We start from the raw sequence: 25608 nt of genomic DNA on the forward strand, positions 1-25608 counted from the left end.
AAGATTCATTTCCCCTCCCCCCATTTTCGTTTGGTGTAAATTATTGTTGCTTAGGGTGTGAACACAGATACACACTGGGATGAGGATCACAATGAGCTGTACTTACTAGCTACATGTCAGTGAACCAAGCACTGGTCTATGCTACGTTCTGAGGCTTCCTCTCACTGAAGAACAAGGCCCACTGCAATTGGTTACCTGAGTTGGGCTGCTTCCACCTTGGGCACATCTTGGGTCCAGGGAGCACTTGCTTTTCTAGAAGCAGGAGGTGCTGGAAGTGAGGGAGCAGGTGAGAGGAAGAGGACCAGGCCTACCAAGAAGCAAGGATGGGGGTTACTTATGTACCAGGCACTGCAGCCAGCAGGGACCCCAAACTCTGAGGTTTAATTTGACAATAAGTATCTAGCCTTCCTGGAAAGAATGTTACCAAGCAAAGCTTCTAATTGACTTCTGTGAGATAAGCCAGCCTGGCCCCTCTCAGCCTTGTTTGTGGTTTTAGCCAATGAGTGATGTCAAAGCCGTAACAGACAAGTGAGTTGATTGGACACCAGGCAATAGGAATCTCTGGGGTCCTACAGAGCTGCTGTTTCCCTTCCCCTTTAGTGCAATTTTCTTTCTTGCTTCTGCCTCATTTGCTAGTCCTTGAAAACTCCATCATTTGTCCTTCCTTTTTTCCTAGCAACAAAGTTGCATCTTTCCTGTGGTGGATTCAACTGAGATCTGGTATAAGCTATTTTCTGCAAACACTCCTACACAATCAGTGTGCGTGGATGTTAAAAAGCCCCTCTCTCACTCCCCCCAACCACAAAATGTAAAATGTGAGACCTTTGCAACGAGGCATAATGGTAAACCCCATTTGTTTGCTGAAAAATTTCAGCGCTAACATTCACTTTGCTGACGCACTACAAAAGGAGTGGCCTGTGGGGCTGATTCCACCCAGCACAGGTCATTCTTGGGCCTGGGAGGCCATTTCCCCCAAACCACTCCCATGTGCATGACATCACATGTGACAGCAGGTCTGCAGCAGTAGGTAGAAACACAACAGCAAGGGAGGCTTCAGCTAACTGGGGGTGAGGGTAGGGCTATGGATCATCTGCGCTACTGAGTAGCACAGATGACCCCCCCTCCCCCAAGTGGAGCATGTTGTGGAGACACAGAGGTGTCCTGCCTCGTCCTGCAGCATTCAGACTCTCAGCCCAACGGTTGCCAAAGGCTTTATTCCAGAATTCACTGCAATGCCCCCAAATCAGACTCCAGGTGCCTCCAAGAAACCCCCAAGCAGCTGCATCTAGCAACCACAATGGCACCTGAGCTGTCCCAAACAATTGAAGAGCCTTGTGGTACTTCAAAGGCCACAGTGGTGGCATAAGCTTCCATGGGCTCAAGCCCATTTTGCCAGATGCATCCAATGCCCACATTCAAACACAGTTTTTCTTTCCTGCTGGCCCTAAATATGACCTGAAAGGTTGTGATGGGTGGAGGTTTTCTTAAATTTCATTTCGGTTTCTTCACCATTCATCCATCAGGCTGAAGTTTTAGTGCAATGTACTTAGTGCAGTGTAGTGAATCAATATCATTTGTGTACTCAGGGAAAAGGAGTCACAGAGGTGTTTTCCCCCAATATGGGGTTCTCTGGTGGTGCATGGAGTGAAACTGGTCTAATAGCTTTTTATTCCATGAAGATGAACCTCACAGCAGTGAATGCACAATAATGCATTATACAGGCACAAATAGACACAAGAGAGGTTTAGCTGAATCAGACTTTGGACTGAGCCTCAGTTGGCTACACTAGGCTACACTCCCAGGCTTTGCGTCCAGCTCCCAGGCCAGCCTCCTGTTAGGAAAAAGTTGTCTTCCTTCCAAGTGGCTAACAAGCTGCTTTGAATATGTGACATGTTTATTAACAGATGCAAAAGTGACCATAGATGACTCCTTAGGCTGGTTACTACTGGAATGTCATCCTCACCCTCATCCTCCATGACTTTTAAATGAAGCCAGACACAGAAGGGCCTCTTTGTCCCATCTTCCACCCACCGTGGCAATTTGCTGAGCTCCTGCTGGCTCTAGACAGAACTTTGCATGCTCCAGTCCAGGTTTTGCAACAGTCGCAATATTTTGGCAGGATATTGTCTTAGGAGGTGGTACGAGTGGGGTGGGATTCCCTCCTGCCGCAGTTTGCACACTCCATGCCTTTGCAAAGCTGGATGCGTTACGTTTGTAGGCAGGAGGAGAAGAGCAGTGATACAGGGGAAGCCGTCCGGGCGAAGAGGGGCTGGAGTCTGCCGCATCAAAAACAGGAACTTATTAATGTGCAAATTGCTTAGATATGATCACATTCTTCTTTTGCTCAGCATATCCAGAGAGCCGTGTGGGATACAAACGAGCCCAGGCAATCTTCGCAAGCAGGAATTCGGCTCGGTGGAGGAGACGCAATCGCTTCCCTCTGTGAAATTTGGAAAACTATTTGGTGCCTGGCTTTAGAAGAAGAAAGGATTTGGGGTTGTTGTTGTTCTTTTAAAATATCCAAACTGAAGGTACAAAAACTGGCAGAGGGAAAAACTTGTGCGGAGAAACTTTTTTCCCTGGTGGAATGGATGATTGCGATGAGTGCTGAAATTGGAGTCTAACCAGAGTAGCGGAGAGAGTTTCTTCAGGCAGCAGCAAGCAACTGACAGCTCAGAGGTAAGGATTTCGCAACCCACGCTTGTTTGGAAGGGGCTGTTGCAAGGGCTGATTTGCTGGGCATGTCAGGTTGCTTGAGAACAGCACACCTAATGTAATGTGGTGGATCACACTTTTTGGCATTGCCAGAGAACAGAACCTGGAGGGCTTCCACTCTCAAACCAGGGACAGGGTTTTCCTGGCCTGATTCTGGATCAGTGTTAGGAAATGGTTTGGCAATATGGATCATGTTCCTAGGTGACGGATCAAGGGAACCATCTCAGGACAACTGTGTATACATCCCCACTCACCATGTCCCCCTCCACCTCTTTCCCCTTTTTCTTCCTAATGTAACACTAATATCTCAACAAATGAAACTGATATGTAGAAAATTTGACTTGAAAAAAGAGACATCACACATAGTTTTGTAAACCAAGAAATCTTTAATAAAAATATGTAATAATAATAATAATAATAATAATAATAAGAAGAAGAAGAAGAAGAAGAAGAATAGGGGCTAGGGCTCCCTGCTGTATTTGGTTTCTTTGCTATAGTCCTTCCTGACCAGACCTTTCTTAAGGAGGCATTCAGCCTGGCAATTTTCTACATAATGCCCCATGATGCCTGGTTCCAGGCAGTGGCGCAGCGTGGGTTGTCAGCACCCGGGGCAAGGCAAGTAATTTGCGCCCCCTAACCCATGGATTTGCGCCCCCTAACCCTAACCCCCAAATGTTGCGCCCGGTGCGGCCGCCCCCCCCTGCACCCCCACGCTATGCCACTGGTTCCAGGTAACAACCAGATGGGAAACTGTGGTGGTGATTACACGTTGGATTGCATCTGATTAAATCCTATTTGTTGGTCCCCAAAGCCTGGGCTGACATTCTAGAAAGGTGTTTTAAATTTCTCCAAATTGAAGAGCAGAAACTGGAATCCTATACATGCTTACATGGGAGTAAACCTTATTGAGCGGGAATTATCTCTGAGCTAACATGCTATGTGGTTGTGCTGAAAGGGTTGTCATCAAAGTATGGAGATCAACAGTAGTTTTTTTTAGAGTTTAAGATGGTCTGTTAGAGCCATTGTTTCCTGTGGTGTACATGTAGGAGTGTACACCCACACCCACACACCATTCACTCCGTTGCAGTGTCTGATTAAGCTGGCCACACTGCATGATCAGCAATTCTAGCAAGGTAGGCATGTTCCAAATGAGCAACAATAGTCCTGCTGTCATTTACCACCTTCAACTATTTTAGTTTGGAGGACCATCATTTTTGAGAGATTTGCATGGCCATCTAAGATCAGTGATGTACAAGCATTTCTTTTGTCCCTGGGATATACATCCATTTTTTAAAATTGCATTTATATCAGGCATAGGCAAACTCTGGCCCTCCAGATATTTGTGACCACAATTCGCATCATCCCTGACCACTGGTCCTGTTAGCTAGGGATGATGGGAATTGTAGTCCCAAACATCTGGAGGGCCGGAGTTTGCCAATGCCTGATTTATATCCTACCTTTTCCTCCAAGGAGCTCAAGGTGGCCTGTATAATTCTACCCCTCCTCATTTAATCCCCACAACAACCCTGTGAGGTAGGCAAGGCTGGGAGAGGCAGTGACTGGCCCAAGGTCACCCTGTGAGCTTCACGGCCAAGAGGTGATTTCAACCCAGGTCCTAGTCAGACACACCATTATGCCACACTGCTTCTCTGGTTGAAGAGATTTTGAGATAAGCACATCACTGGCCACAAAGCCTCTCAGATTCTCAAAATAACAATCCTCTGACATGGATCCTTTGGGCAGCAGTTTCCTGTGTGGCTCAATGATTTGCTGCTCTTCTGCATGATTTTCTGGGCTGTGCAGGAGGCACTCCTTTGGAACCAAAGCTGGAGAAAGAAGGCACCTGGCTTCAAGGACCAGCGCAGCCTATCCCCTGAGGGAGATCCAGGATGATGAGTGAGGACAGAATCCAACCCTGCAGCAAGTTCCTCCATGCCTGAAAGAACTGCACCTTGGAATCTGGGGGTGTCTGGCAAAGTCCCAGCAGGAAGCATGATCCCCCAGGGATTCTCCATCTGCCTGGAATGAGGCAGGGCTGGTACTGCACTTGGGGTTGGGGTTCAGGGCGGGGTCCATAAGAAACAGGGAATGCCGAATGCCAAAAAAGAAGAAAAACAAACAGAGAAAAAGGACTGGAGGCTGGTGATGACCGTCTTCTTGCAGGAAAGAAATGCACCCAGGAGTTTTTGTTTTGTTCTGAAAGCAATGCCTCCCTGAGAAATAACGGGAAGCTGTAAAATCTGGGCACAATTACATTATGTTAAAGGAGGCAAGTTTGTCAACAGCGCGTTTCCTTCCTTTGCTGACCCTTTGGCAGCACCCTTCCTCAGGACTCTTCGCCCAAACAAGATCAAGCACAAGTGAGCCTCAGAAGTGGGATGAACTGAAAACCCTCAGCCAGTGAGAACATCCACACCTCTTCACCCCAACCTCAAAAGAGCTAACCTTTTGAAGTCCACACCAGCTAATCTCACCATGATGGTTACACTCTGCCTCAACAGTCAAGGCAGCAATGCTTCTGAATACCAATTTTTGGAAACTGCAGGAGAGGAGAGGGCTCTGGCTCTCGGGTCCTGCTTCCAGGCTTCTCATAGGTGTCTTGTTGCCCACTGTGAGAACCAAATGTTTCACTAGACAGGCCATTGGCCAGATCCAGCAGGCTCTTCTTACGTTCTTAATGCCAAGAGGCATTGTGTGAGTCGTTGGCGATGAGCTTTAGAAAAGCTTCAAGGTGTCATTGTTTACTGCCATTGGCATGAATATCATGGCTCCATTTCCTTTGGCTACTTTATAAAGCCTGATGGCTTTGCTAGTGTACTTGTTCCCATGTTTCCATGCAATGCATACTGTAGGCCAATGGACTGGTGAGGAAGCAGGGAAAGCAAGAATAAGAACATCAGAAAGGCTTGCTGGATCAGGCTAATGGGCTATCCAGTCCAGCATCCTGTTTTCACAGTGGCCATCCAGGGAAGAAACCACTCTCCCCTCCTGTGGTTTCCAGCAACTAGTATTCAGAAATATTCTGAATTCAGGCTAGTAGTCACTGTTAGTTTTAGCCTCCTCCACCAGTTTTTTTAAAAGAGCCAAATGGCTCTTTTAAAGCCATTTAGGTTGGTGGCCCCCACTGCCTGCTGCAGGAATGAGTTGCATAGTTTAAGTATGCCCTGAGTGAAGGAGGACTTCCTCCTGAATCTTCCAACATTGCTTTGTTGGATGTTCATGAGTTCTAGTGCTATGAGAGAGGGAGAAAGTTTGATGGGACCTTTTGCAAGGGATGCACAGGCAAGAGAAGGTAATTGAGGCTTCTGAGACTGCCAAAACGAGGCTTTCTGAAGGCAGCAGGGGGAGGGAGAGGAGAGGGTTGCCGTTAGCAGAGCCCACCTGAGTACTGAGCAGGAGCCAGGGTTGGGCAGGAGGACACAGATCTTGAGAAGGCTCCTGCATACTTCAGTGGTCTTCTTCCATGGCTTCCTTGCCCTTCAGTTTATATTTCAGGATTAGAGAAACTCCTATCAAAACCAAATGTTGACCTTCTGGTTAGGAAACACAACAGAGCCCAGCCTGTTTTTATGGCTTGGAGGATTAAGCAAAACAAAGTGCATTTTCAGCATCATGTGGGGATAGAGCAGCGACGGCCCCCCTCTCTCCCCCTGCCAGCCACACGGATCTTTCTCTGCTTTCGGTGACCTTGTGCACCACGGGAGGCAAGAGATGGCAGTTCTGTCCTGTGCAGCTCTCTCCCTGCTCAGCGTGCCAAGCAGGATGTTGACCCCCAGAGCAGGCAGGAAATGATGATGGGCCAGAGGGGTGGGAAGGGGTCAGGCAGAGGGTCACTGCCAGGGAATGCCTCCACGAAGGTGAGAGAAGGCAAACGGATCTGTGTTTCCTTCTTAGATCTTAGAATTGTAGAGTTGGAAGGGAGTACGAGGGACATCTAGTCCAAATCCCTGTAATGTAGGAATTTTTTTGCCCAACGTGGGGCTCAAACCCCTAACCCTGAGATTAAGAGTGTTGTACTCTACTGAATGAGCTAACCATCCATATCTTGCAAACTTCTGGGGTGGCAGCAGGGATGGGTGGGCCAGAGAACCAGCCATTGCTCGAGTCAGCCTTCCAGCCACACCTTTTGCCTTGGATTTTTTTCTTCCCCCAATCCTGTTATGGTGGCGATGGTAAAGCACTCTGCACATGCTCAGGTTAATCTTCTGCTTTGTTATTGCTTCACATGTAGCAGGATGGAAAGGGGCTCCAGGGCCACAGTCGAGCGTCCTGGGTAGTAGTTATCGCAGGCTATGTGAGATTGCTACAGGGCTTACAAGGGCCAGCTATATTGGCATGCCCTGCCCCCCTCCCACCGCAATTGTTGTGGAGTGAGAGATGCCTAAGTGTCAGGATTGCCACCAGCCACCCAACCTGCTTTCGTCTTCCCTCCACTCCTATGCACGCTGGCACCAGGAGTGGGAACTGCAATTCAGTAGATGCTGGTAGTGCTGGCAAAGGAGTACTGCTGGTCTCAAGACCCCTTGCAAGCCAGCCAGCCGGCCAGCCAGCCAGCCTTTGACTGGTCTGTGTGAACCATACCGACGAAGAGACTCTCTGAGCCGTCCCTCTTAGGGGGAAGAGCACAGCAAAGTGGAGATCACAGGATGTAAACAGGGGATGAATCACCCTGCGAAGCTGGCGTAATCCTTGTTTGGCTTGCAGGAATTTATTAAAATCTCTATTTATGAAGGAGATTTATTTATTGATGTTGAGGACATGGTTGTTTTGGCTGGAGGAGGTTCACGCGTCTGCACCAAATCAACTTTCTAGGCAATGAGGCCTGCAGGAGTTAAGCACCTCAGTTGTGGAGCCAAATGGAAACTTAAGGGGTTGGGAGGATTCATTGGCCCACAATTGTAACTGCTAAGGAATCTGACAGGAAAGGCCCCCATCACTTTTGATGTACAATGTGACATTATGCATTGCAGCAGCCCCCGGGTTGCTTTGGAATGGGCTTTGGGGCCAGGGCTCCTAAAACCACTTGTCACTTAAGTAAACTATGAGGTGTCAACCCATTGCAAGAGTGACCCCAGGGAATATCTTTTATGGATGGGAACAGCAGAAACTCAAGAGGTTTGGAAGTCCAGCCTGACAGGTAGAAGTCAGTATCTGGGCTTGTATGGAGGCAATGGAGCCTCCCTCCCCAACTCTCTCTTAAACTATGGAATTCATCCCCACAGGAGGCAGTGATGGCCACTGACTTGGATGGCTTTGAAAGAGGATTAAACTAATTCATTGAAGTGAGGACTATTGATGGCTACTATCCATGATGACTGTGCTCTGTCTCCAAAGTTGGAGAAAGTAATGTTTCTGAATACCAGTTGTTAAAAAACACAGGAGGGAGAGAATACTCTCGTGCTCAGATCCTGCTTGCTGGTTTCTGACAGGCATCTGGTTGGCCACTGTAGGAACAGGATGCTGGACTAGATGTCCACCCCCACATTTGTCTGATCCAGCAGGATCTTATGTTCTTATGTGTTCTCTGGCCCACCCTTGCACTCTTAGTTACAGGCAATAGGAGCCTCTCCTTCCTTGTTCCTCTACTGCTGTTTTCTCTCATCTGCAGGCCCATTGAGTCAGGCCAGCTGTTATTGGGGGAACTTGTTGCTAGTTCCCAGGACTATAGTAGCTTAAGCTCTGTGTGCTGCTGTTGTGCCATGTGTGTCCATCTGGGCTTGTCAGGTGGGCTTTGGATTCTCTATCACAAAGTGGAAAGTGGTGCAACTTTCTCCAGGTTCAAAGGCAGTATGAACATAAGAAGAGTCCTGATTAATCAGAACAAAGGTGCATCTAGACCATCTATTTTCTTATAACAGAACTGATCATTAAAGTCAGTCTGTGAGCACTTAGAAAAAGACGCTGTGATTACTAAAAGTCAGCATAGGTTTATCAAAAACAAGTCATGCCAGATGAACCTCATTTCTTTTCTTGATAGAGTTACAAGTTTTGTGGATCAGGGGAATGCTGTAGACATAGTGTATCTTGATTTCAGTAAGACTTTTGACAAAATCCCCCATGATATTCTTGTGGAGAAGCTGGTAAAATATGGGCTGGACAAGGTAACCTTTAGGTGGATTTGTATCTGGTTGACTGACTGAACCCCAAAAGGGCTCATTAATGGTTCTTCATCATCTTGTAAAAAAGTGACAAATGGGGTCCTGCAGCATTGTGTCCTGGGCCCATTGTTGTTCAATGCCTTTATAAGCGATTTGGATGAAGGAATTGATGGGATGCTCATCAAATTGGCAGATGGCACCAAACTGGGAAGGGTAGCTGCTAATGATGCAGAAGACAGAATTGGGGTTCAAGATGACCTTAACAGATTGGAGAACTGGGCCAAAGCTTACAAAATGAACTTCAATAGAGGTAAATGTAAGGTTCTGCACTTAGACAGGAATAAAAAGCTTCACAAACATAAGATGTAGGAAACCTGGCTTGTTAGTAGAACATATGAAAAGGATCTAGAGGTCTTGGTAGACCACAAGTTTAACATGAATCAACTGTGTGATACAGCAGTGAAAGAGGCTAATGCTATTCTAGGCTGAATCAACAGAAGTATAGTATTGAGATGAAGGCAGGAGTGCCTGAAGGCTTTTCTCCTGCTGGGTGAGCTCTGCTCCTACCTCCAGTCCCCATTTGGACAGGCAGTTTTTGCACTCAACATCTCATTGCAAAGCCCACTTTGGAGTTTTGCTTTTTTTCCAAGCACCTTAAACATTTTTCTGTTCAAAGATCTGATCTGCATTTTCCCCCCATACCAAAACAGTTTTATACTTTTGGCTTCATGGAGATGGGGGAGTTGGCTGTGTGATGTGACACAAGAGCACAATCTGCTGGAAAAACAACAACAGAACAGTAGCCTCTACCTTGAACTCGAACAAAGCTGAAGATTCAGGACTGGAATGACTTCTTCATGCAGTGCGGTGTTAAAATATGGGGTTTGCTCCTACATGATGCAGTGATGGTGACCACCACCATTTAACAGGAAGTTAGACAAATTCACAGAGTGTAAGGCTATCAGTAGCTACTAGTCATTGCAACAGGTGTATTGTTCTAAATCTAGAACTACAGTGGTACCTCGGGTTACATACACTTCAGGTTACATATGCTTCAGGTTACAGACTCTGCTAACCCAGAAATAGTACCTCGGGTTAAGAACTTTGCTTCAGGATGAGAACAGAAATTGTGCTCCGGCGGCGCGGCAGCAGCAGGAGGCCCCATTAGCTAAAGTGGTGCTTCAGGTTAAGAACAGTTTCAGGTTAAGAACGGACCTCTGGAATGAATTAAGTTCTTAACCTGGGGTACCACTGTAAAAGTAAAAATGACAATTGCTGCTGTGAGGCGGTGGTGGAATGGCCACCTAGCCTGCTTGGTGGCTTCCCAGAGGCTCCCTCTTCCCTGTTGACAGGATCATGAAGCAGGAAGGCCTTGGCATTGCTCCCTGATCTCGTTCTTCAGCTGCAGCCAAAGGAAACACCCACCTGCTGGCAGGGATGAGCCCGTTTCGTCTGCTCTTGGTTTTTGGCTGCTGCATTGGATCCTGATGGATGGCAGCACAACTCCCCCGAGGCAGAGGTAGGCGGTCCTGAACGTGTGCCAGGGAATCCCTCCAAACTTGCAGAATTAATGGGAAGCAAGATCTCTGGCAGGTGAAGGAAAACCAGGGTGCTCAAGGCGCAAGATGGAGAAGAAAGGTGGCAGCCTGCTGGCATGCACTGCCAGGTTACTCACGAGCAAAACCTGGCAGAGAATGGGGGGAGTAGAGGGGGGGGGAGTTTTATAGACCGTGAAACAAATAAAGACCCGTGTGATGGTGTGATATATCTTCTGCAAACGGTGCTAAATTGAGGTCGGGGCTGACTCTAGAAGGGTGGCAACACTGGTGCCCCAAGACCAGGAAATGTCCCACAACTCAGCTCAACAGCTGCACCATCCTCACTCTTCAAGTGGCAGCCAAAAAGGTTGGCTGCAGCATGAGCACATTGCAGACCACACCCCTCTTCCTGGTGAAGGCAATGGGAGATCCCTGGGACACACACAGAACACCGAAGAGACACTGGCTTACTAGATAGATAGATGATAGATAGATAGATAGATAGATAGATAGATAGATAGATAGATAGATAGATGATAGATAGATAGATGATAGGTGATAGATAGATCATCTACCTATCTTCCTATACGCATAAAAAGGTATAATGTCATCATGCTGGTGTGGCCACCAATAGGAGCCAGAGGTGGTGTAGCAGTTAGTGTGTTGGTCTAGGACCTGGGAGACTAGGGTTCAAATCACCATTGTGCCATGGAGCTCACTGGGGGATCTTGGGCCAGTCATCACTGTCTCTTAGCCTAACCTACCTCACAGGTTTGTTGTGAGGATAAAATAGGGAGAACTAGGTTTGCCACCTTGGGCTCCTTTGAGGAAAGGTGGGATATAAACACAAGAAATAAATGCAATAAATAATAAACCGCAGCATGAGAATAATGAGCCCATTTAATGTGTCTGCAGCAAGGTTCGGTGGAGAGTGAAGAGGCCATTCACTCAATGATATAGTGAGCTTCTGGCTGACGCACCTGCCCTTGCTATGCTAAAGGAACCTGCAGTGAGGTTTAATGGAGGGGGGGCTTCACCCACATAGCTAGCTGCTCTGTGAAATGCCCCTCCCCTGGCTCACTTAAAAAGGAGTGACTGGGGTGAGCTGGGAGGGATAGGGTCTAAGGAGTGGGGAGGTGTAAAGGGAAAGGTGTTTGGTCCGATGTGGCGAAAAGGGGGTTTCCAAAGGAGTAGGTGAGGTTGGTGAACGGAGCAAGTAGGGTCAGAGCCCCTAGTATTTGCTATATGGAATCATAGAAATGTAGAGTTGGATGGGCCCCCAAGGGTCATCAAGTCCACCCCCCTTCACCCCAGGAATCACAGAAAGATGGCTACCAACCTGATTAAAAACTTCAAAGGAAGAAGAGTCTGCCACCTTCCAATGTGGTCTGTACCACGATTGCATAGCTTACTATCAGAAAGTTCTTCTGATTATATATTACACACACGCACACACATCTAAGACCTCTTTCGTAAAAATTTGTTGTTTTAACTCTAAAAAGTTCATCTAACCCACCCCCTCCCCAATAATCCACTATGCAAATCCCAAAATTGCACTTTGCAGAAGACATAAAAAAGACTGGCCATAATTTGAGGGCTTAGTAATTGAAATAGTTTTCCCCTGATGCCGAAAGGATATTATTAAAGTTGCTTGGAAACATCCCTGTGGAGCCTAGCCCAGGAAGAGAAAAAGTCACATCCCTTATATTGCGCACAGAAACAAACTGGAAGCCAGAAAAGATGTTTCAGCACTGGCAGAATCTGGCCAGCTGGCCAGCATCTGTTAATAACCTAGACCAGTTGCAGTTTCCAAACCTTTTATTCATAGGCTTCCCTACAAATACTGCATAATCTAATCTGGGTTTAGTAAAGCGTGGATAACTGTTGTGATCCTGCTTTCTTCCATGGGTCAAATGAAATCAGTAAGAAGCACTTTAAGCCACAATTGTCACTTGAGCCTCCACAGATGGAGGCAGCAATGCTTCTGAAGACCAGCTGCTGGAAACCACAGGAGGGGACAAGGCTCTTGTCCTCGAATCCTGTTTGCAGGTTTCCCACAAGTGTATGGTTGGCCACTGTGAAAACAGAAGGCAGCACTAGATGGGCCATTGGCCTCATCCAGCAGCCTCTTCTCATGTTCTTATGGACAAAGACTGACCAGGCTTTTATAGGTGAGCCAGCAAGGTCAACAGGAAATTCTCCAAATTCAGAACACCTTCAACCTCTGAAGGTTACTCTGTGAGTCCAAACCCCTTGAGGTAGTGATGAAGGCCCTGTTGACACCTCAACCCAACATGGACCACCAGCTCCTCACCCAAGCCACACTGTCAGACTGTATGGGTCACCTGTTGCCACATGTGCCATTCTGTGAGAGCTCCCAGGTTGCCAAGGGCAGCCATGAGATCCTGAATTGCCCCAACAAGAGGACCTCAGGCAATGCTGAAGTTCTAAAGAATGAAAGAAATGGAGACCCATGACACCAGGTCTAAAATCATCTCTAGGAAGGAGGGTGGGACATGGACAGAACTCCTAATTTGTGCTGTCAAATGCCCGGTGCAAACCTGAAGGAGCGTCTCCACCCCCATCGTTCTGCCCGGACACTGTGGTCCAGTGCCGAGGGCCTTCTGACGGTTCCCTCCCTGCGAGAAGTTACAGGGAAACAGGCAGAGGGCCTTCTTGGTAGTGGCGTCCACCCTGTGGAATGCCCTCCCATCAGATGTCAAAGAGAAAAACAACTACCAGACTTTTAGAAGACATCTGAAGGCAGCCCTGTTTAGGGAAGCTTTTAATGTTTAATAGACTATTGTATTTTAATATTGTGTTGGAAGCCGCCCAGAGTGGTTGGGGAAACCCAGCCAGATGGGTGGGTTATAAATAATAATAATAATAATAATAATAATAATAATAATAATAATATATTATTATTATTATTATTATTGATATTTTATCTAGTAAGTGATGGAATACTACTCCTGCTACTACCAAATGAGTTTTACCTAGAATCATAGAACTGTAGAGTTGAAAGGGATCTAGTCATCTAGTCCAACCCCTTTCGATGGAGGAATCACAGCTTTCCCTTTCGCTTCCGTGGCCTAAAATTTCTGTTCTTGATCACATGGTCTGTACATTCTGAATGCTCTGCTCACACATTAGACAACACCCACACCATACACACAGAACACCCGTATGCCACACTTTGGCATTCCCAGTGTAGACAAAGCAGCATTTTCCATACATACACACAATTAACAATATTGCCTTGTAGGGTGAGGGATGGGCAAAATTTTTGATTTCTGTTTTTCTCAGTTTCTATCCTGCCCCCCCAATCTTAAGTTCTCAAAACTTCCACATAATTTTGAAATTTCTTAAACAAAGAAATCTTTGTGAAAATCCGCATGCATTTTAGTGCAAATTTCTCCTAATACGACACAGTTTTGTGTGCAAATTTGCAAGTCATTTCCATAAGTATATGCATTTGTATGCACACTTCACACCAGCATATACGTTTTTGAACACCTTAGTGGGCTGGAGGCTGGCATTGCAAAATTTGGAGAAGGGCAAATTTGGCTGGGTTTTGGTCCAGGAATTATTTTGAAAAGTGCAAATCAGGAAGGTTAAATGCAAACTGAATCAGATTTCTCCTCCATCCCTAGCTGAGGTGTCCAGTTTCAAGACAGCCAGTTAAGGTGAATACCAGAAGATTTCAGAACAGACAAAAGAAAGTGCTTCTTCACATGGTGCACAGTTAAACTATGGAATTTGACCCCACTGGATACAGTGATGGCTAGACAGATTCCTGGAGGATAAGGCTGTTGATGCCTATATTCTGTCTCCGCTCTTAGAGGAAGTATGTCTCTGACTTCCAGTTGCTGAGCAGCAGAAATAGGGATTCCCATAGACTTCTGGTTGGCCACTGTCTAAACAGAATACTGGACTAGATGGGCCCTCTTTGGCTGGATCCAGGAGGGCTCTTAGGATCACATTCAACAGAGACTCCCTGCCCATTCAACAGTGGTTTGGGGTTTAACAGAGGATCCTTTCAGCAGAATGGATTTCTCAAAGGCTGTTTCTCATTCTCAACTACTTGGGAAACAGTTTTGGGTGCTCCTAGTCCCCCTCTCCCCCACCCTCACTAGAGATGAAACCATGCTTGGTTAGAGAAGCTTAAAAGATGATGCCAAGTGCATCAGACAGACTTCCAAGTCAAGAGGCAGGCAGGATTTACACAAGCAGCTAATTGTTTATTTGAAATCTACGTGCACGTGCGCAGGCATACACACACGAACGACGCAGACAAGTTTAATGATACAGTGTCCCTCGTAAGTGCAAACACATGCTTGACACCAAGAGATAATCTGGCAGCCTTGGCAACGACCTGAAGAGTGACGGCAGAAGCGTGGAGAGAAGGTTCGGCTCCATCTGTTTGGCTCAAGGGCTTGAACTGCAGTTGCTCCATCTCTCAGCCAAGGCCAACAATGACCTGGCTCCTTAGGCCCGCAATTAGCTATGCCACTACCAAACTCGACTCGGAGCATAAGAACGTAAGGACATCAGAAGAGACTGCTGGGTCAGGGCAGCAGCTCATCTAGACCAGCAACCTTTTCTCACAGGGGCCGACCAGATGCCTGTGGGAAACCCCAAAGCAAGATTCAAGCACAAGAGCCCTTTCCCCTCCTGTGAAATACTTGCAGCTGGTATTCAGAAGCATTCCTGCCTCCAACCAGGGAGGCAGAGCACAGCCATATTGGCTAGTAGCCACTGATAGCCCTGTACTCCAGGAATTTAAAGCCCTGTGGAAGCGAGTTCCATGGTTTAATTCTGTGCTGCATAAAGAAGGTATTTCCTTGGATGTGTCCTAAGTTTAAGGCATCCTTGAATCTGTCCTGAATCTTGCAACATTCAGCTTCATTGGATGTCTATTAGTTCTAGACAGGGAGAAAACCTTTTCTCTAATCACTTTCTCCATTTATTAACTTCTATCATGTCACCTCTTCCTTGCCTTTTCTCTAAACTAAAGTCCTAAATGCTGCAACCATTCCTTATAGGGGAGTCGCTCCATCCCATTGGTTCCCCTTTCCTGAACCTTTCCCAGCTGTGCAATATCCTTTTTGAGACGAGGCATCCATAACTGTACACGGTATTCCAAATACGGCCACACCCTAGAATTGTGTAACGGCATTATGATACTGGCAGTTTTATTTTCAATTCCATTCCTAATGATCCCTAGCGTGGAATTTGCCCTTTCCGTGGCATGTGTGGTGCTGTTCAAGCCTGTGGTCTGTGTAATGCTGAGAAGAGTCTTTCAGCTCCTTTCTCCTCCTCTTCGCTGGAGTCCTGCCACAGTGGTCTTGCAAGCAGGAGAGGCGCCCACAGATGGGTTCTGAATTATGGGCCTTTCCAGCTTTATCAGAGGTGGGAGGTTCCACAGAATGATAAAGGAAGTGGTCCAACCTGTACATCCCCTTTGTTACTTGACCTCTGCTCCTTGTTTTGTCTGTTGCATGCAGAACCTGACTGTCACAACCTTAAGTGGTAGCAGATTTGGAAACTGTCACAGTCTTGGCTGTTTTCAGAAAGGCAAAATGTTAGAAGATGCCTGCTGGGAGCCTTCTAGGGATCTAGAGCAGTTGAGAAGGAAGGCTGTGAAATGAAGGCTTGGAGAGCCAGTGGGGAGTAGTGGTTAGAGTGCCGGACTAGCACCTGGGAGACCAGGGTTCCAGTTCCCACTCAGCCATGAAACTCACTGGGTGTGACCTAACCTACTTCACAGGGTTGTTGTGGGGATTAAATGAGAAGGGGGAGGACCATGTTTGCCGCCTTGAGCTCCTTGCATGAAAGGGAGGGATGTAAATGCAATAAACTAGCTAACTAACCTTTCCCCCTTCCTTCCAGTGTCTTGGTGCAAGCAGACGACTCAAGTCGCCCCAAGCTCATCCTCGCTGTCTGTGCCCAATGGGACTGCCGCCTCTCGCCTCTCAGGCTCCTTATGGGGTTGGAAACAGAATCATGTTATCTGCAACCTAATGCTTTCGGGGTCAAGACCTTGGTTCGTGAAGATGGTCTTTTACTGGGCGTTGTGTACAGACTCGTGGTTCTGATCAAGTCCCGAACACGTTAGGAAAAAGCATCACACACCGCGACCCAGTTGTGGGCCGGAGTCCTTCCAGTCACTCTGCCTTCGAGGGTCTGAGCTGCTGGGAAGTTACTATGCAGCTTGGACTGTGCACAGTGGTGGTTTTTCTGAGCTTGGCGGATCTTGCAGACAGCAGCAGCAGCAGCAGCAGCAGCAGCCGCAGCAGCAGCAAAGCACTGAAGGGCAAGAGGCAAAGACGAAGTATGTATGAAAGCCCTTTGAAATGGCAAGTTGCAGACCTGCATCATTGACCTATTCTTCTTGCATTGCATTTTCAGGCAACGTAGGGCATGGGCATTACAGGAATTCTCTAGGAGGGTGATCTGGCCTTGATCTGATGATGGCTCTGCTCTGCCTCCACAGTTGGAGGCAGCAATGCTTTTAAATGCCACTTGCTGGGAAACACAGGAGAGGAGAGGGCTCTTGTGCTTAAATCCTGCTTGCAGGTTTCCCATTGGTTGGCCACTGTGAGAAGAGGATGCTAAACTAAATGGGCCATTGGCCTGAACCAGCAGGCTCTTCTTAGCTTCTTTATAAAAAATAGCAGCCCCTCCTCCACCTGCCAGACTCAAGCCAAGCTCCCCTCTCCTAGATCCTAGTATTGCCATATTTTTGCCATTCACCCCTTTGGGGGTGGGAGGATGGCCTTAATATTAATGTGAGAAATGCCATGTTTCCTCGATTCAGGAAACAGCATGCTGTGTGGTAGAAAGGTGTCTTAGCTGGAGAGTGGTTCTTATGGAACAAAGGAAACGGAGCTTCCAGCCACCTTCCTGTTCATTTGCGTAGAGTGTGGGGTGTCATAGAATCCTAGGATTGTAAAGTTGGAATGGACCCCAAGGCTCATCTAGTCCAGCATCTGTAGCATCCCCATAAGCTTTCATGGCCTTTCATTCTGGACTCCATATTTCCACATTCTGGCTATCTGACATATCTGCTACCGAGAGTTGTTGGAAAACCCTTACTCTTCTCCCTGAGTGACAGCTCTCAGAGTTCCCAAGGAAGAGGGATTGGCTGTTAAATCATTCTGTGAGAGGGACAGGGGTATCTCAACAACTCTCAGCACCCTTAACTACAGTTCCCAGGATTCCTTAGGGAAGCTCTGATTGTTTAAAGTAGCACCATAGTGTTTTAAATGTATGGTGTGAATGTGGTTTTAAAGAATGCCTCACTTTTATGCTGCCAGAAGTGTCATTTCAATAACCATACTGCAATATACCTTCTGCCAGAATAGATATGGGAGATGTGTGTGTATATATATTTGCAGATCAAACTACATGCGACATTAACTGCATGGTTTGCCCTGAAGGGGGTGGGGGTTTTTTTTGTCAAGGGGCTAGCATGGAGAAGGGATGTACATCAGTCAGGACTGGCAGGCAGCAGTGGGTGGGGGTGGAGTGGGGGGCTTAACTTCTTGGGGTCTGTTGCCTGCCAGATCCACACTGAGTCCCTATGTGTGCCATTTACAAAGAGTAGGGGAGCAAATGGGAGCCCGCCTGCCCTGTCCCTGTAAACAGTAGAGAAGTCACTGTGCCAAAACAACAGCAGTCATCTCTGTGGACCCTGGAGGATGTGAGAGGGAAACAGAGGTGCAATTCCTGCATTGCAGGAGCTTGGACTAGATGACCCCCAGGACCCTTTCCAACTCTACAATTGGAAGAGGGCCTTAAGGTCCATGAATAACTATAGTTTAGAGGTCCCAGACCCTAAGGAAGTCAGACTATCCTCCACTAGGGCCAGGGCCTTTTCAGTGACAGCTCCGACCTGGTGGAATGCTCTGTCCCATGAGACTAGGGCCCTTCAGGATTTAACCTCCTGCCGTTGGGCCTGTAAGACAGAGGTATTCCACCTGGCCTTTAATTTGAATTCAGCCTGATCTTTTATTTCCCTTCTCTTCCCTCCCCCTCCCCTTTTAGAAAGATTACCCGCTCTGAGACCCCACAGCTAATTCTCCGCTGGCCTCCTCGCTGGCTCAATTAGGACTAATTCAGCCAGCTAACCCTGGTGACTATCTAATGCTTATTAGATGGATTTTCCCCAAATTGATTTCTGAACTTTGAATTTTATTGTTTTTCATGTTTTTATACTGTATTTTATGCTGCTTCTACAATTAAGTGTTTCAAATTTGTTGTTAGCCGCTCTGAGCCCGGTTTTCTGAATCGGGAAGGGGGGGTATAAATAAAAAAATATTATTATTACTATTACAATTTGAAGCTGGAGGTCATGAAACTGTGCCTGAGACACAAGTGGGATAAGTGGGACTTAAATTCAATCTTCTAATATATTAAGATGGGGGGAAACCTGATGGTGCATGGTGGTTGGAGTGGACTCACTTCAGAGAAGGAATCGGCTCCCAATTTCTCAAGACAGGCTTCACTTCTAACAGCTTCCCCCTGCAAATCCAGGTGGGGCTGAGTTGACAAATTGGTCCTGCTGCTTCTCCCCCAATCTCCCAGCCTGACGGGAGGCCTTTGCAGCCTCTGCCTATCTCCCCACCACCGAGAAGCCGGGCCTTTGACTCTCAGGAATGTCAGAGCACTTGCTTTGCAGGAAGAATAAATAATGTGTTTAAAATAAAGTCAAAAAAGATGTAGACTTGCTATAAACAAAAGCCAATGCTTGCATAATTAACCAGTATAAATATAAATAACCTGTGACGATTTGTTTAAAAACCTGGCTGAGTTGTCCATGATAATTGATACCAGAAAGCAGCACAGACATAAAAGGGGATGTTTTTGTTGGCCTGAGCCAAGGAGGGCCCAGGAGGAGTGAGTCTCTGTCCTCTCCGGATCTGGACTTCTGCTTCCATCCAAGCGAGTTCAGAGAGGGAAGCCTCCCTGGAGGAGAGCAGAGCAGAGACAAAGCTGTGGGAGCCTCGACTTTTCCTTGTAGGTTCTGCTGGGGCAAACCTTTACTCTTCTCAAAACCTTGTGTGAATTTAAGTGAGGGAAGGAAGTGATTCCAAAGCATTCTTGGGAGCTGAGTCTGTTTACCCTGGAGAAGGGAAGGCTGAGAGCTAATAGGATAGCCGTCTTCAAAGATCTGGTGGGCTGTCACATGGAAGAGCAAGCTTGCTTTCTGCTGCTCCAGAGGGAAAGACCTGAACCAATGGATTCAAATGACAAGGAGATTCTGCCTAAACATTAGGAAGAACTTTCTTATGGTAAGAGCGGTGGAATGGACCACCTCAGAGGTGGTGGACACTCCTTCCTTGGAGGTTTTTGAGCAGAGGTTGGATGGTCATCTGTCAGGGATTTATTTATTTTGTGATTCCTGCATTGCAGAGGGTTGGGCTAGCTGACACGGGGTACCTTCCAGCTCTCCAATTCTATTATTCTATGATTCGGCAAAGCTTCTTCTGGGTCAGGCCATAGTCTGCCTGGCATGTGCAGTTTAAATCTTGAATGGTCCAGGCCCATAGCCATACATAGACAGATGTGTCATTTCCCTTGCCCCTCTAAGGCTGGCTTCTGCTCTGCCTGGGAGACTGGCCTCTGCACCCAACCACAAACTGCTTTAATGGGAAGGTACAAGAAGCTGGCCCTCCATCTCTAGCTGTTGTTGACAATGGTGGAAATAGCGACTTCAGAAGCCATTCCCAAGAAACTTAAGCAAACCAGACCCAGGGCCCTGTGGTGACGCCCCATATCCCCCTGGTGAGATGCCAGGGGATTCTGACAGCAAAAAATCATAGAATTGTAGACTTGGAAGAGATCCCAAGGGTCATCTGTAGCAACCCCATGCAATGCAGAAATCACAGCTCAAGAATCCCTGACAGATGGCCACCCAACCTCTCTTTAAAGGCCTCCAAGGAAGGAGCGCTCACCTCCTTCTGAGGATGTTCGTTCCACTGTCAAACAGCTCTTACCCTCAGAAAGTTCTTCCTAAGGTTTAGGCAGAATCTATTATTGTTGTTTTAGTTGCTTTATTGCTTCAACTTGCCCACTGTGCATTCTGTGAACATCTCCAGCTTCTCAAGGGCCTAGCTAGCAGTGATGGGCAACCACATGCCAAAGGGTGTTTGGGAGATGCTTTGGGTCTCTGCTCCCAACTCCTGGGACCTCCTGCTTGCACTGAGCTATGACCCTTCATAGAAGCAGGCAGGTGATCTTGCTCTATGGTGCTCACTTCTCTCTCCCTCCTTCCAGTCAGCACTGAGATGACTCAAGGCTGTGCGAAGGGATGTGACCTGTGCTCTGAGTTCAATGGGTGCCTCAAATGCTCCCCCAAACTCTTCATCCTTCTGGAGAGGAACGACATTCGCCAAATTGGCATCTGCCTGCCCTCTTGCCCACCAGGCTACTTCGATGTGCGGAACCCAGACATGAACAAGTGCATGAGTGAGTCTTTGGGATGGGGGTTGGGGGGGGGGGAATAGGGTGGGGGGAGGGAGCAGCCCAGCATTATTTTCTTGTGAAATTCAGCCATGTTTGAATGTCATTTCTCACCATATAATGGTCTCTTTGTAATATTCTGTGTGATTTCTGATTTTTGAACAACTGATACGTAATCTGAGGTGTGAGCCAGCCATCTAAACTCCTATAAGGAAGGTTCTTAACTTAGGAAATGCATTTTCACCTAAGGCAAATGTTTTTGGCACTCCATTGGAATGAAAAATATCATGGGTTTCCAAGAGCTCATTTCAGTGCGTACATCAGTGGAATGGATGAAGAAAGTCCTCTGTCCCCATAGCCAGTGTGGTGCAGTGGTTGGCGTGTTGGACTAGGACCTGGGAGACCATGGTTTGAATCCCCATTCAGCCATGAAGCTCACTGGGTGACCTTAAACCAGTCGCTGCCTCTCAGCCTAACCTATCTCACTGGGTTGAGAGGGAGAACTATGTAGACCACCTTGAGCCCCATGGAGCAAAGGATGGGCTATAAATGCAATCAATCAATAAAGTGTAGATGGGATCCCAGAGCACTCCTTGGTTCCTCAAGAACAGCTCTGTCAGCTACAAGCTTGGTTGCATTCCTGTGGAAGGGGACAGTGCGGCAGAAGAAAGCATGCCTCCTTTGATGCCAGGGCTGAATGAGTGTGCACAGAAAGATCCCTTAGAAAGTATGGACAAAGAGGAGAAAGCATGCAGAACATCACACCTGCAGGGAGGTGAAGTCAGGGCTGACCCAATACCTTTGGCTGCCTGACGTGGGAGAGCAAATGGGAACCCACTCACCAAGTCAAAAGGCACAGTGTCCAAGGCTGGTCAGGTTACCTTGGCACCTGAGGCAGGTAACCCCACAAGCAGGACCACTCCCTGGGAGTAAAAATATATCAACAACACCACTCTGATGCCCTTCCATGCCACTGTATGCCTTTAGGAACTAGGATTCGAGCAGAGCAACTCTCCCCTCCTGTGGTTTCAAAAGCATTGCTGCCTCGATAACCCTTTCCTCGATCATTTGCCTAATCCTCTTTTAAAGCCATCCAGCTGGAAGGTCATAACAGCATCCTCTAGGAGCAAGTTTCGTAGTTGAATTACTTGCTCTGTGGAGGACTTCCTTTAGCTGTCCCGAATTTTAGACAGACAGATGGGGACTTACCAGGGCCATGTTCAGTTCTCAAGGCAGAGAATGGACACTTCTCTTTCTCCTTAGCAAGCCCCTGATCAATGAGGGCCCAGCACATTAGCAGGGCACAAGCTGTTTCCTGTGTGTTGTTTTCTTTTAGTGGCAGGTGCCAATTCCATCTTACTTCAGTGCCAGCTCTGTTGCCATCCCCGCCCCCCCCCGCCAACCATGTGGGACCCTCTCGGCCACCTAATTTGGGATCCACTCACAGGAGGACTCTTGGGTAAGGGGTGAGAAGGAGATTTCCATTTGAGGCGGTAATTCTAGCTGGTCATTTTTCTTTCTCTCCCACCACGGGACACAGAATGCAAAATCGACAACTGTGAGGACTGTTTCAGCCGAAACTTTTGCACAAAGTGCAAGGAAGGCCTGTACTTGCACAAAGGAAGATGTTACACCACCTGCCCTGAGGGTTATTCTGCTGCCAACGGCACCATGGAATGCAGCAGTCCTGGTGAGCATGACAGTCAAGAGGGGTGGTGGTGATGGAGGAGGTCTGCTTGCCTGCCCTGCCCAGGGCAGCCAGTAGCTCAGGCCCAGGGGGCCCTGGAGGTTCCAGAGCAAGAGGGGACTTTGGTTAGAGGCCACCATGTTCCCCAGGATTATTCAGCCTTTGCTTTATTCACTGAAGCACCTTGATGTATATTTGGGTTTCCATGGAAACATGGGCATAAAAAATCCCCCAAGGTCTATGACTCTGTGACAAACAGACCCCTCTCTCTCTCCCCACCCCCCTGCTTTTTTTATAGCACAATGTGAAATGAGCGAGTGGGGTCCATGGGGCCCTTGCTCCAAGAAAAAGAAGCTCTGCGGCTTCCGGAGAGGCAACGAGGAACGCTCTCGAAAGGTCCTTCAGGCGCCCTCCTTGGGGGACGTGTCTGTGTGCCCAGCCACCACCGAGCTCCGGAGATGCACAGTGGTGAAGAACCCGTGCCCAGAAGGTGAATGGATTATGAGTTCCACTTAGCCCCTTTGCTTGGTTGGCATAAGCACAGGGCAAAGAATGAGAGACGGTTGCTTTATGTCCCGGAATGTAAGCGTTCTCTTCAACTGGCTAGCTGGTAAATCCAATGGAGGCTTTGCTGGACTTTCATTGCTGCATTTTGGACCGGCTGAATTTTCCATGCCCTTTTCAGAGTCAGCAGTTCTCCAATTCTGATGCAGTTCAGATTTGCATAAGCAACACACGGCTAGGGATGTATCTTGCAGGGGCAGGTGGTGCTCAAGCTGAAAACCGGCCAGCTAAGTCAAAAGGAACAACTGCGCTCTTGTTGCCTCATTTTTCAACATTGTTGTCTTGGGTGTGCAGGGAGGAAGAATGTGGGCTGTGACCCTTTAGCCCCGATTTCAAAATGTATCAGGCTATCTGTTGATTTGTGGTGCTGTTTGCCTTGGATAAGACTACATTTCCTGTGAAAAGACAGGTTTGCATTGTGTGCAACTCCATCCCATGAGGCACCTAGAATAAAAATACTGTGACATGGACCAAGGCATATTATTATTGTTATTATTATTAAAATTTATATACTGCCCTATACCTGTACGTCTCAGGGTGGTTCACAATATAAAATTACAATATAGAAACACAAAATGCATAACCAAAACAGAAAGAGCCAATCAACACCCTCAAAACATATAAAAAGTCAAGAACCATTTTAGTTAAAATAAAATAAGAAGCAGTTTAAAAGAATGTAAACAGTACTCACTGCTGGGCAGCAGCAGCAGTCCTTTTGTAGTCTATCAGGCCAAGCCCTGGGCCTGGTGGAGAGAGACAGAAGCAGGACTCTCAGCATGTTCAGCAGAACCTTCTCAGGGCCATCCCCCATTCCCTTCCTGCCTGTCCTCCAGGCTGACTTTCCCTCACCGACAACTTCTGAGTGTCAGCAACATCACTTCTTCAACTCATCCAAGGCCATTGCAGGAGCCTGTACTCCACTCCCTATGTCTATCTCAAAAGCTAGGTGAAAAGCCATCCCCTGCCTTTGCATCCAGGGGAAGGGCCATAGCTCAGTAGTAGAGCATCTGGTTTGGATGCAGAAGGTCCCAGGTTCATTCCCTGACAGCACCTCCAGGTACAGAGGACAGAGAACACAGCCTGAAATTCTGGAGAAGCTGATGCCAGTCAGTGTAGACAATAGTGAGATAGACAAGTGATCTGACTTGGTATAAGGCAGCTTCCCGTGTTAATTGATCTGGGGGGAATGAGCTTTTTTTGCCCCTCAGAGACAACATTATAGCTTGAAGAAGGAGGGCGATCTCTCTCTGTTGAGAAGGCCCAGAGGTAGGAAACCTGCTCTGTGCACAGATGGCCCCAGGTCTAACCTGCAGCATTTCTACATAGGGCTGTGAAAAGAGTAGATAAGGTTGAGCTAGGTGGACCCATGGCCAGTCTCCATATAAGACAGCTTCCCATGTACAGGTAGCACATGGTGTTGACTGTTTATGTGCCATTTCAGAGTGTCTAATGTCCTCTTGCTGAACAGCAGAAGCAGGTTAGGGGACAACCTCCTCTCAACTAGCAGGCAATCTGTTCCTCTGTCTCACTCTTGGCCTTTTGCTTGTTTGCAGGATGGAAAAAGAAAAAGGAAGAGCAAGGAAAGCGAGACAACGCGAATGAGGACAGAAGCCGGAAAGATGCCAAGGACGGCCGTGTCAGGAGAAGGAAAGGCCAGCCCAGGGGAACAGTTGTGCCTGTGACCTCTGCTCCGTAGCTGTCCCTCCACAGCTGTGCGATGACAAACCTCCATTGCTGCTATGTATATGAAAGCTTTATTGAACCAAAACACTGCACCACGATGATGTAAGACACGGCTGGACAGACGGAAGGATCCTTCTATGGGCAAAACGTACAAAAATGTAGACCCACCTATATCCGGCGTACTGTATCAGAAACATGGGAATTCCTCGTGGTTCCTTAGCAAGGGGACTGTCTCAACAAGGTGCTCTTGACCAGAGTGCCCAGGACTTGATGTTGGGAAGATGAGAGGGAAGAAGGCATGTGCTTTAAGGAGGGCCACTGAGCAAACATCTCCAGCTGGAGTCACTATGGACAGACGGCATGAGAGGAGACAGTTCCCAATGCCAAGGACAAGACTGGAATGAGTTTGCTCAAAATCTGGAAATGCACAAAGGCTGCTTTAAAGTCCTCTCCATTGTGTTTCAACCTGTATCACTGAGAATATGTGTTGCATATCTGTGATGAACGTCCAGGGGTGTTTGCCCTGATACTGCTTCAAAATTTCAGATTAAAAAACCCAAAAAATAGTCCCATTCTTATGTCTGCAGATCATCTTCAAAGTAGTATCTCCGAAATGAGTATTCTCATCCTTCAGGGTACATAAGGTCTGCTTAAACATTATTTCTATTGTGCATTCATGATGTTTGGTGCTTATGATGCCACCATGGCATTTTTATGTGATTTTGCTGTTTGCACCCACGAAACATCGCCCACACTGGAGGCCCCCAATCCGGAGGCCTCCTCTGTCACACTACTGTCAGAAAGTTCTTCCTAGGTGGAATCTCCTTTCCTGTCATTTGAGAGCTTATCCAGGCTT

At 47.4% G+C, this 25608-nt stretch overlaps 1 protein-coding gene across 3 annotated transcripts; it reads left to right on the forward strand.

Annotated features, from left to right (window-relative positions):
- The first annotated feature begins 1949 nt into the window (after positions 1-1949).
- Positions 1950-25318, forward strand: RSPO1 (R-spondin 1). Of its 3 annotated transcripts, XM_081923051.1 has the most exons (6): positions 1950-2679; positions 16244-16685; positions 20633-20824; positions 22359-22508; positions 22804-22995; positions 24623-25318. In XM_081923051.1, exons 2-6 carry the CDS (start codon positions 16559-16561, stop codon positions 24763-24765), a joined length of 804 nt encoding a protein of 267 aa, XP_081779177.1. In that variant the 5' UTR covers positions 1950-2679; positions 16244-16558; the 3' UTR covers positions 24766-25318. The 3 variants fall into 3 exon arrangements, with proteins under 3 accessions (XP_081779177.1, XP_081779178.1, XP_081779179.1); XM_081923052.1 differs by lacking the exon at positions 1950-2679 and having other exon boundaries at positions 16593-16714; positions 20637-20824; XM_081923053.1 differs by lacking the exons at positions 1950-2679; positions 16244-16685 and adding an exon at positions 19185-19372.
- Positions 25319-25608: the final 290 nt, after the last annotated feature.

Source organism: Podarcis melisellensis (genome assembly GCF_964234715.1).
Source record: "Podarcis melisellensis genome assembly, chromosome: 8".
Lineage (NCBI taxonomy): Eukaryota > Metazoa > Chordata > Lepidosauria > Squamata > Lacertidae > Podarcis > Podarcis melisellensis.

Coding starts and splice junctions, on each gene's coding strand:
- RSPO1 (XM_081923051.1), top strand. CDS start 16,559: ATGCAGCTTGGACTGTGCACAGTGGTGGTTTTTCTGAGCTTGGCGGAT. Junction 16,686..20,632: donor GGGCAAGAGGCAAAGACGAA/GTATGTATGAAA, acceptor CCCTCCTTCCAG/TCAGCACTGAGATGACTCAA. Junction 22,509..22,803: donor CATGGAATGCAGCAGTCCTG/GTGAGCATGACA, acceptor CTTTTTTTATAG/CACAATGTGAAATGAGCGAG.